Below are 12500 nucleotides of genomic sequence, written 5' to 3'. Positions count from 1 at the left end.
GAGACAGCATGTGAGAGTGAGAGCCTGTGCTTAGCAAGACAGCATGTAGGAGTGAGAGAGCCTGGGTATGTGAGACTCAGACAGCATGTGCCAGTGAGAGACTGTGTATGAATGATTGTATGAGAGAGAACATGTGAGAGAGTGAGAGCCTATGTGTGTGTGAGAGAAAGCATGTGAGAATGAGAACCTGACTGAGGGAAGAAGTTGGAGAGAAAAGAAATAGAAAAAAAAACCAATATAAAAGGAATTGGCAAAAAAAATAAGGGAAGGTGGAAAAAAAAAGCCTGTGACCAACCAATTAGAAAACTAAGATCAGACAGCAAAAGTAAAAAAAAAAAAAATTACTTTTTACTGATTGGCACATGTAATCTTTGGGAATATACAAGAGTAGCACTTTCTTTATGCGGATCTCACAATGTACAAGATCAGCATGGAGAAAGTGGAAGCCCACAGGGCCTGCACAAAGGAGACAGCAGAATGGGCTTCAGTGTCAGTAGCAGCAATCGGCACCTCCCCAATGGTGACTGTCACTGTGGCAGCAGAGGAATGAGAGAGATTCCAAGGTTGCTGGCAAAAGAGAGGGGGGGGTCTGCCTTTAGTGTGTGCATGTGTATGAATGGGAGTCTGCCTGGGGGTGTATGTGTGTGAATGCATGGGTGCCTGCCTGGGAGTCAGTGTGTGTGTGTGTGTGTGTGAGAATGACTGGGAGCTTGCCTGGGGGATGGGGAGGGAGTGGTGTGAAAATAAATGGGAGCCTGCCTGTGTGTGTGTGAGAATGACTGGGAGCTTGCCTGGGTGTGTGTGTGTATGTGAGGGAGCCAGTGAGTGTGAGAGCATGAGTGTGTATGAGAAAATCCAAGGGAGTAAGAGTTTGTGTGTGAGGGGGAGAGAGTGTCTTAGAGCCTGAGAGCGAGAGGTTATGGTGGATATAAGAGCATGAATGTGTATGTATGTGACAGTGTATGTGAGAGAGAATGGACATGTGAGAATGTGTGAGAGAGAGAGGATAACCTCCTAATCCTCAACAATATCAGGGTGCCTGGAAGTCAAGAGTTCCCACTGAAGGGGACAGCAGGGGCTTTTTAAAATCCTTATTAGTTTTAATTATTGAATATTATTTCTGCTCTTTTTGAAATATTTTATTGGTGTTATATACAAATTTTTGAAAATTTCCCTGAGATAAATTACTGGAGGTTCTATTCATCAGTTTTGAAATATATATTTAGTATGATTTTCCTATTGTGATGTTTTATAGTTCTTGATTTTATTGTTTGAGGTTTTATGAGGAATGATGGTATTTTCTGTTTTTCCATTGCTGCATTACATACAGTCTAACTTGTGATTTCCAGTTCAGTTTGTCTGTGCATTTCTGTGTATATTTTATAGTCCCTTTATTCTGTATTTGGTGACTCACCAAATTGTATGTGTAATTGGGTACCCATGGGCCAGTATGAAGAAAAATCCCCCGGGCCACTATTTTCCCACAATCCACCCCTGCTGGAGATGGTGTAGATTTACAGGGTGCCTAAATAATTTGGGATAGTTTTGACAACTGAACTTGAGGCCTTATTGCCGAATTGCATGGTGTATAACAGGTTAGAAATGGGAGTACACTGGTTAAAAGCAGATCATCTCCAAATGTCAGACCTTGTATTACCCATTATATAAGCTTCTCAATTTTAGATCATTAGAACAAGCCTAGCTGTACGGAGAGACTGTATTCTGTGACCTGTGCATGTGGATACTTGCCTTGAACATATCCAAGTTTTTCATGGAAGGCCACTGGTGGGCGGTCAGCAATGTCTTCAGATTTGACAACCAGTGCTTCCTTCATTACTTCAAACCCATTCAGTACTATCAAGTTGAGCCAACCCAGCTGGAGACTGAAGATATTCCCAAACTTTTTACTCATCTGCAGAGAGAGAGTGATAAGAATTGCACTGGTCACTGTTTTAGCAGCAAGATTGTAAGTAGTCAGAGGATGATTGGGTTTGAAGAGAAAGAGGTGATGTCATAAAAAATGTAATTCCAGAAACAATTATAGCCAAGGAGAGACCTCCGGGTCAGTGTATGAGTATTAGGTGCCCTAGGCAAACCATCAGCCTTGCACCCCCCTACTCCACCCCCGCCACACACAATATATACAATTAACGTTTGAAAATTAATATTGTGCCTTAGTATGAATACATATTCTACATTTGTACTACCAGATTTAGAGTCTCTAATGAATAACAATAGGAAATTTAAAAAACAGTGCACAAAGGAGGTAATTTTCAACAGAGATACATATGTAAATAACATACTACTGTAGCAATTCTCAAAAGCCATTTATGCAAGTAAAGGAAAATTTGTTCTTACTTGGTAATTTTCGTTCCTGTAATACCACAGATCAGGCCAGACCAGTGGGTTAGCACTCCCACCAGCAGATGGAATCAGAGAGCAAAACTTCCAGGCTCTGGTATTCCAAGCGTGCCACCTGCAGCTCATCGGTATTTATCTAATTTATTTATTTATTTATTTATTTATTTAAGGGTTTTTATATACCGCAGTACGTAAAGAAATACATCACCGCGGTTTACATTTAACAATAACTTAGCAACAGGCTTTACATTGACATTATTAATAGGTATTAAATAAACTAAATTCCATATAACAGTTTTGATGGAAAACAGGCTGAACAGACTGTGGACCATCCAATAAAGTATAACATACAATTAAAATATTGATGTAACTATTAAACCTAATTCCCGAAACAAGGGCGAACAGGAAAAAAACTCCCTCAAGGATCCGAAACAAATGACCCCAATACCTGAAAATCAGGTTTGAACCACGGTTCATAACAAAAACCAAAATATTATAGAATCATTCTGATAGATTCCTTACATACAGTAGCTAACCGTTAGTTAAATCAGTCTTTCGGCAGTAGCACCCGGGTGGGATCCTGGACTGATCTGTGGTATTACAGGAACGAAAATTAGCAGGCAAGAACCAATTTTCCTCTCTTGTACATAACCCAGATCAGTGGGATGTACCAAAGCCACATTACACTGGGCGGGAACCCGAAAGACCTGCTCGCAAGACTCTCTCCTCAAAAAGCACTTGGTCCGGATCCCTGACATCCAGACGATAATGCCTTGTGAAGGTATGCAGGGAAGACCAGACTGCAGCTCTACAAATCTCAGGTGACAACAAATACACTCCGCCCAAAAAGCCGCTTCTGCTCTCGTCAAGTGAGCTTTCAAACCAGTCGGGACAGGGCGACCCTTCCCGATGTAAGCCAAGCAAATTGCTTCCTTCAGCCAGCGAGCCAAAGATGCCTTAGATGCATTTAATCCCTTCTTTGGACCTCCGAAGAGCACAAAAAGGTGATCTGATTTTCAAAGAGTTAGTGACCTTCAAATACCAAAGGAGAACCCTGCGGACATATAACAGATGAAGATCTCTTCACATAGTGGGGTCACAAGTCCAATCAGGGAATCCGGGTAACTCCACGGACTGATTAACATGAAAGGCAGACACCACTTTCGGCAAAAAGGAAGAGACCGTGCTCAGGGACACCCTATTAGCCGAAATGCGAAGGAAGGGATCCCTACAGGAAAGAACCTGCAATTCTGAAATACGCCTCACAGAACAGATGGCCACCAAGAACACAGGTGAGGTCCTTTAAGGAAGCGTGTCCCATGTTGCATCGGAGGTGGACCCTTGGGCCAAGGTGGGGTTGACACAACCCGTAGGTAAGGACCTACGAGTCCCCACCGCCAGCAGGTGGAGTAGGCTGAAGCTAGAGGCCCCTGGAGCTTCACCTATACCAGCCCTTGTTCCCCTCAGGTTCAGCCTTTGGGTGCCGGGGCCAGTAGGACTTAGGTGGGCCTCGAAGTCAGTGAGTAACGAGAAGTGGTTCAGCCCAGAGACAGCAGCTGGTAGATGGCATAGTCCTACCCTGGACTGGATTCGGTTCAGGAATTCAGGTGCCAAAGGAACAAGTAACTGGAGGCGCTCAAGCAAAGGAAGGCCTAAGCCTTGTAAGTCCATGTCCAGAGGATAGGCAAGAGGAGGCGTCACTGACAGGCTAGGATCAGAGTCGGCAGCAAGTGGAAGTCATGGCAAGCAATGTAAAACTCTGTACACGAAAGATCTGTAGCGTAGTCAATCAAGGCAGTGGTCAGGGCACGGAGAAGGCAGGCGTAGTCAAGCATAGCTGAGGTCCGGGGTTGGAGATAAGCTGAAGAGTAGTCAAACAAAGCAGAGTCAAAATCCAAAGAGGCAGTCCAACACATTGATGAGACAGGAACCAGAAACCACAGGAATCAGGAACACTAAGTAGAGAGGATTCTCTATCAGCAACAAGTACGAGGAAACCTGTTGCAAAGGCAACGCTATGGAGTGAGGCCTGAGCTTTTAACGCTGAAGAGTCTGACGTCAGCATCTGGGGCTGCGGCCAGGTTCCCAAGGCCCCTTTAAAAGAACTAGTGATGCGAGTGCGCCTAGGGAGGGGCGCGGCACCGATGGCGGCATCTCTCCACAGGCCATGCGGAGTGGCCCGACTAGCAAGGACATCTTGGCTGGCAACACTGGGGACCATGGCAGGGCAGGAGGCACCGGAGGCAACCCAAGGTCGGAGTTGGCAGCCCACTGCCACCAGCGAAGAGGAACCAGGAACTGGAGCCTGCATGAGAACGTGAGATGGCCGCGCCACAGGTCTGCTGCGGGCGGCATGCATAACATCCCAGAGGCTCAAAAGGGGGGGGGGGAGGCTCACGGGCCGTGGAGGAAAGGCATACAGGAGGACTCCTGTTCGCCACTTGTGGACTAGGGCATCTACTCTTACCACCCCGATTTCCTTCTTTCGGCTGAAGAACTGGTCTGTCTTGACGTTGACAAGGTTCACCATGAGGTCCAGTTGGGGAACTCCCCCATTGGGCACAAATGTGATTCCAACCCTCCCAGGATAGTTCCCACTCCCTGGGATCCAGCTGTTAACGACTGAGGAATTCCGCCTGCACGTTGTCCACGCCTGCCACATGAGAGGCTGTGATGCCTTCCAGCAGAAGCTCGGCCCAAACGAAGACTTGGTGTGCTTTCTGTGCCATGGCCGGACTCCTGGTTCCTTCCTGGTGATTGAGATATGCCACCATGGTGGCATTGTCCAAGAAGACTCAAACCATTCTCCCCTGCACCAGGGACTGGAATGCCAACAACGCTTTATGGACTGCCCTTGTCTCTAGGCGATTGATAGACCACGACTGTTTGGGTAAGGACTAGGTTCCCTGCACCGCATGACCGAGACACACTGCTCCCCAGCCTTGAAGGCTCACATCCGTTGTCACGATCACCCAATCCGGGACTTCGAGGGGCAACCCCTTCTGTAAGTTGTCTTCCGACAGCCACCATTGCAGGCTGGACCTGATTCGCTGCGACAAAGGCAGGGGCAACTGGTATTGCTCTGACACTGGGTCCCACCACAACAGTAGATCTCTCTGCAACGGTCTCAGGTGAGCAAAGGCCTAAGGCACCAATTCCAACAAAGCCATGAACCCCAGAACTTGTAGGTAATCCCACACTCTGGGGATTGGAAGCTATAAACAAAAGACACACTTGTTGCTGTAATTTGTACATCCTGTCGTTCATGAGAAATACCCTGCCCTGGAGGGTGTTGAAATGAGCTCCCAAATACTCCAGACACTGTGACGGAGTCAGATGACTTTTCGCTTTGTTGATTACCCCAGCCTAGGGACTGGAGACAATGGATCACACGAAGAACTATCCACTCGCCTTCCTCTTCCGACTTGGCTAGAATCAGCCAATTGTCAAGCTAAGGATGGACCATTATCCATTCCTTCCGGAGGGTCGCTGCCACCACGACCATCACCAGTCCGAACAGCAACACCCGGAACTGAAAATGCTGACACAGGATCTTGAATCATAGGAATCTCTGGTGAGCGCTGCGAAACGGGATGTGTAGATAAGCCTCGGAGAGATCCAAGGAGGCAAGGAACTCTCCCTTTCGAACCGCTGCAATGACTGTTTGAAGTGTTTTCATTCAAAAACGTGGCACCTTCAAGCAGTGATTCACCTTCTATAGGTCCAGGATGGGTCGTAAAGTGCCCTCCTTTTTGGGAACCACGAAATAAATGGAGTACCATCCCCTCCCCCATTCCTCGGATGGCACGGGGATGATCGCCTTCAGGGCCAGAAACCTTTGTAAAGTATCTTCTACCGCTACTCATTTGTTGCAGGAAACATCGCGATTCTACAAAGGCTGGCATGAGAGGCCGAGAAAATTTTAAGGCGTAATCTTTTTACCACCTCCAACACCCAGCGATCGGAGGTGATCCTGGCCCACTCTTTGTAAAATTGGACAACCTGTCCCCGATCATCACGTCCGAGGAGTGGGTGGGCCTGATTTCATTGGGCAGGCTTCCCAGTTCCGGTTCCCTGACTGAAACCACCTCTAGCAGGATGACTGGAGCCCGAAAGGACTGTGTACGGGAAGAGGTCTGTCTGGAACCACAGTGAAACAATCCTCCCCGACCTGCTTTTTCGGAAATCGCAAAAAACAGGATAGAGGACCGAATGATTTCCTGTAGGGCTTTCTAACTTCCAGCAGTTTAGTACCCTTGGAATCCCCCAGAGATTTCATCAACTGATCCAAATCCTCTCCAAACAGCAAGTTCCATCAAAAAGGCAGACTGCACAGTTGCGACTTGGACAAAGCACCCTCTGCCCAATTGCGGAGCCATAGGAGTTGCCAAGCCACCATGAAGGAAGACCATAGTCAGGGCCACCAAACGCACCAAGTCATATAAAGCATTCGTCACATATGCTACCGCCGCCTCCAGACGAGCCGCCTGAGAAGCTGACAAAGTCCCAGAAGACGATGGGTCCTGCGGTTTTTGAATCCAACATAAATACGCTCTTTGCATCATGCTGGCACACACCACCGCCCGAAGTCCTAAGGAGGAGACCTCGAACACCCGCTTCAGATGCAGCTCCAGCTTGCGGTCCTGCACATCTGAGAGCAGCCGCTCCCACCACTGGAATGGTTGTCTTCTTGGTCACCGCTAACACAGCTGCATCCACCTTAGGTGCCCTGAGGCTTTCTAAATGTTCCTCCATTAGCGGTTAGAGTTTTTGCATCGCCCGGCTGACCTTAAGCACCGCCTTCGGGGATTCCCACTCCCAGCTAATGAGCTTTTGAATCTTCTTCGGGATGGGAAAAGCACTAGGTGGACCCCGGAGACTGACCAGGATTGGGTTCACTCCCTCGCTGTCGGAATCGTCCAGCGAGAGTCTCACCCCCAATTCCTCAAGCACCTGGGGAATAAAGGGGCGCAATTCATCTCTCTTAAACAGCCGGACTATGCAGGGGTCGTCCCCCTCTGCACTAGGTTCTACTGGATCCTGATTGTCATTGCCCGCATCTATGTCTGGAGGCACCTCACACTGATCTGCAGCAGTGTCCCTCGAGGGGGGAGTGGAGTCGTTCCCCTGCTGGTTGACTGCACCAGCTAGATCCTCCCGAGCCAAAGTTGCCCGGGATGGACGACCATCAGTTCGCACATGGGGATGCTTGGGAACTCCCACGCTCCCATCCTGGGCTCTGCGCTTCGCGAGCTTCCGAGCCAGAAATGCTTCATGCATGAGCAGCACAAATTCAAGTGAAAATGCCCCCAGTCCCATCTCGTCACTACTAGAATCAGTGTCAGTGACTCTCGATTCTTCCGGTCTCGGAGCCGCGCAGTGGGGGTTTGGCACCTTCCTTCAGACCCAGCTGCCGAGCCTGACCTGCGTGCAGACATTTTAGGTTTGGTCTTCTTGTCTGAGGCCCCTTCCCCACCCAGTGCACAGTGACAGGGGGTCTAAATAAGCTGACCATATCCCACAAGTCTTACAGGGTTCCACCAGAGGAGTTTCTGCCATGTTCCTCCTGCAAAAAGGGGCATATAACTCCCCCCCCCCAGAAGAAAACAGGTGCTGCCACCCAGCCCTGGTGACTCCCACCAAAAAGGCCGTGAAAATCAGCCCCAGGAACGCCGGGGAGCCATGTGGGAGGTCCAAAAAGAAAAAGCAAAATGGCCACCACGGTAAAAATAGCTCCGTAGCCGGCGGTAAAAATGAGGCAGGGAGCTTAAAAACGTCCTCAGAGGGTCTTACCAGGGCTGAAAACCTCCCCCCTCCCCTTCAGGGGTCTGCCTGGCTCTGCACCACCAGGCAGACTGATTTACCCCGGGAGCTGCAGTGAACAGGGAACTTGGAGCTGGTGTTTTTTTTTACACAAAAACTTCTAGTAACAGAAAAAAATAAAGCCTAAGCTAAGCATAATAGAAAAAAAATCCCCAAAGGGGCTATTTCCCTGTACCAGAGACAATGAGGGGGAGCCTTCGGGTCGCTGAGGGAACCAGTCCCCTGGCTATCAGGGGACCCAGAACCACATGGGCTAGCACCGCCAGGGGTAACCAACCCCCCATTCGCCCAGCTCTATCTGAGGGATGGCCCAGACACTGAACCTAGCACCTCAGGGAGCAAGAAAAATCCGTCTCACACAGAGCTGCAGGTATACACGACCACCATGGAGTCAGAGAAATACTGATGAGCTGCAGGTGGCACACTTGGGATACCAGTGCCTTGAAGCTTTTCTCTCTGACTCCATCTGCTGGTAGGAGTACATAACCCACTGGGGTGGACTGATCTGGGTATGTACAGGAAAGTGCACTTACACAAGTATATCCTATAGACAATTCAAGGCTATATATTGTAGTAATTTTCAAAAGCCCATTTACATATATAAAACCCAGTTTCAAGTGTTTAGGTGTGTAAATGCTTTTAAAAATCAGGTCCAAAAATATTCAAAGTACAGTTTTCTGAGCTAAAATGATCACTTATTTTAACAAGTATATTATAGTGACATACACTGCTATGTTTTCAACCAAAATAATTACTGGAAACCCTGCAAAAAAAAAAAAAATCAGAATGTATGCATCCTGAAAACAGGACCAACTCCCAAGGCTTGTACATTAATAGCCGTACCTGGGAAAAGGTAACATTGCAAATATTACATCAAGTCCTAGAATCCAATTCACCTCCTAATGAGAAAATAGAAAAAGCCAGAGTGCTATAGATCCCTACACAGAACCTACACACTAACAGAACACAACATATCGGTCACATGAACAACAGACATATCCTCACCAAATACGGAACACCACAAATTAAAAATGTGCAGACAAACACAAGATGCCAGATATTGCATACAGTGTAACATAAATAGAAAGAAAAATGCAGGAGGAAGTGACATCACAGACCAAGATGGTCATGTAGGTCGAGAGCTCTGACAAGATGCGCTAATAAAAACAGAAAATAAGTGTTTTGGTGCTTCAGTTCTGCTAAATTGAATGTTTGTGAAGCTGAAAGCACACATAAGATGTCTACCAGAAGAAAAAATGGCAGCGATCAAAAGTTTCTTTGAAACTAGTCAGACACATGGCAGGAGAACAGTGGCCCTGCTCCATGGAGGTGGGTCCTCCTCATGCTCAGAGACGGGGGAGGGGGGCGACAAGAAAAATATTACACAAGCAGAACTCTGTGGTTGGTTTAGAGACCTAAAAAAATTAACAAAATATATATATATATATATCCACAGTTAAAAGTGAGATGCTGGACACTGTAGCTGAACTGAGGAGCGAGGTGACTGATATCGGGGGCAGAGTTGAGGAGCAGGCTGTACATATAATGGAGACCCAGAAGTGTGTTAAGGAGCTGGACACAAAGCATCCAGGTTTAAGTGATAAGGTCAAGGATCGAGAATAGCTTGAAATGTAACAATGTCCGACTTAGGGGGCAACCTGACTCCAACGAATAAGTGGACTGTGCAGAGGTAGTACCAAACAATTTGTGCAGCTTTGCTCCGCAACAGGAACAGCAACTTGAATAGAAAGGGCATTCATGGTTTAGGTCCATGGTGCCAGAACCTGCCAGGAGATAATGTATGCATTAAAGATTTCCCAGTAAAGGAGAAGGTTAGGGCTAAAGCGAGGGCTCTGGGTGTTTTTTCCTAGGAATTCTTTGCCAATTTATCAGCTATTGCACGTAGGCAGAGAAGAGAGTTCAAAGACATTGCCAGCATGCTTAAGAGAATAAAACTTACGTTATAAACGGATGTTTCCCTTTGGCCTCAGTTTTAATGTTTAAGTGGCAAGGACTACAAGGTGAAAATGTTTGATAAGTCCAGTAATGCACTCCAGAAGGCTGGATTACAAGAGGACCCAGCTGAGGAGCAAGAAGTGGCGATGAACTCGCCTATACATCAGGAGTTTTCCAAGTGGCAGTGAATGCCAATGTCAAACAAGCAGGGAGTCAGAGCAGAACTGAGTCAGACAGAGAACAGAGGTGTTTGCTATACGGAAGTGATGGCAGAGACTGTTTAGTTTAAAGTCTGGGGTGACTATTTTCTTTGGGTTTGTTTTGCTTTGCTGTGGAACAACTGCCAACACATCAGATTGGACACTGTAGTCCAGTGGTTCTCAACCTTTGTTCTGCCGCGACACACCTGACCGATGGTTCTCATATGGGTGACACACTGAACATGTGACTGTCATGGGGCAAAATGTAAATATACATTCTGCATCCTCAGGAACCCCCTCGACCCCCAAAAATGGGTGCAAAGCAGAACTAGGGCATTACCCGTACAACTCACCATACAAAAAAAAAGTTATTCTAGTTCTGATGACATTTATTTATTTATTTATTTATTTAAATAATTTATATACCGGAGGTTCCTGTATAAGATACATATCACCCCGGTTCACAAAGAACAGTAACTATCGCTACAAATAGCGGTTTACATAGAACAGAATAAAAAAGAAGTTTTACATTGAACAAAAACATCTCAGTAAATGCAAAACAAACTCTCTTTACTGGCAGGCACAATACCCCTCTTTATGAAAAGACAGTAATTTACCACTACAAATATTAACCAGGCCCTAAACTCTAATATACCTCCTATTAGGAAAACAGAACAAGCCAAGTTGCTATAGATAGATACCCACTTAGAAACAATTGTAAAACTATACTAATAAAATGTTACAAAACAGCTGATGAACAGAACATCCAACAATTAAAAATTCATAAAAATGATTAAACATTGTCCAAACATCAATAAAATATTTCAAAACAGCAGACACATCACATAACACCCAATAATTAAAATGGCAGTCAATCAAGAAAAATAAACTTAAAAAGCTGCCTTTACTTACCCTCTCCAGCAACTCTCCTACTCCTTTCCCTTGCAGGCCAATAGCACTTACCAGAAGCAGCAGTGGCTGCTGAAGCTCTGTCCTGAAGGTCCTCTTCCTTAGGGCCCACAACCTGTCTCTCTCACACACAGAAACACATCACCTCTGATCAGTCTCTCTCTCAATCACACACATGCTCTGTCACTTACATAGAAGTTGTCAATCGCACAAAAATGCTCTTGCTCCCATTCTACCACACACATACACGCACAAAGCTGCCACTCATGCACCCATTCTACCACACACACAAAGCTCACATGGAGCCTCTTCTCATTGTTTGGCCCAAAAAGCCTGGCCTCCGCTTATCAGCCGCCGCTGGCCTGACCTCCGGCGGCTTGCATTGTCTCTCCAACCGCCGCTGGCCTGGCCTCTGGCAGTACTCAGGGTCTCTCTGCTCTTCGCCCCGCCAGCCTGGCTTCTGGAGGTGGCGCACAGGTCACTCTTCAGCCGGCGGTGATGGCGCGCAGCATCTCCATTCTTCAGCCCTGCCGGCCTGGCCTCCGGCGGTGGCGTGCAACGTCTTTCCAGTCTTCAGCTGGCGGCGCACAGGTCTCTCCAGTCTTCAGCCGGCGGTGGCCCGCAGTGTTGCTCCATTCTTCGGCCCTGCCAGCCTGGCCTCCGGCGGTGGTGTGCAGCGTTTCTCCACTCTAATCCCGCCCCTGGGGAGAAGGGAAGCACAAGCGGGGCAGTGGGACACGCCGCGACACACCGGTTGAGAACCGCTGCTGTAGTCCATTTAACTTTGGAGAGATATGAAACCGGGGAATCATTTCTGCATAGGGTTATTTGCTCAGAAAGGGAGAGGGCAAAATAATGAAGGGGAGTTTGATGGGGTTGGAGGGGGAAGGAAGAGAAAGATGGGGAGTTCTGCAGTTTTAGGGGTAGTGGTAGGGGGGAGGAGCTGCAGTTTGCCAGGAGGGTGGAAGGTGGATTGGGGTAGAATAGGGGTAAAGAGTAAGAATAGGAGAAGAGGGAGGCGATGTATCAGAAGTGGGAGCATGTGGGAAATTCCTTGGACTTGAATACATGGCGTGTTTGAATATCCTGACTTTGAATGTAAAGGGTGATGTGTGCCTGAGTTTGAGACCAACATGGAGACTATGATTGACCCAGAATCCTCTGCTGCTTTGGCCTGCTTGCACTTCTGGCCATGGAAACCTTAAATGCCCTATTGAACCTAATTTGAAGAAATTACAGGAGACATCTGGA

The 12500-nt window shown here is 47.3% G+C and overlaps 1 protein-coding gene across 1 annotated transcript in view; it reads right to left on the bottom strand.

Annotated features, from left to right (window-relative positions):
• Positions 1 to 12500, bottom strand: part of LOC115082474 (cytochrome P450 2D17-like) — a 59542-nt gene that overhangs the window by 37307 nt on the left and 9735 nt on the right. The window contains exon 2 of the mRNA XM_029586699.1: positions 1750 to 1912. Coding sequence (XP_029442559.1) covers positions 1750 to 1912 — 163 coding nt within the window. The remainder of the gene's footprint in view (positions 1 to 1749; positions 1913 to 12500) is intronic.

Source organism: Rhinatrema bivittatum, unplaced genomic scaffold, assembly GCF_901001135.1.
Source record: "Rhinatrema bivittatum unplaced genomic scaffold, aRhiBiv1.1, whole genome shotgun sequence".
Classification (NCBI taxonomy): domain Eukaryota; kingdom Metazoa; phylum Chordata; class Amphibia; order Gymnophiona; family Rhinatrematidae; genus Rhinatrema; species Rhinatrema bivittatum.
Note: the sequence above shows the minus strand (reverse complement) of the source record. Positions and strands in the feature narration are given on the sequence as shown.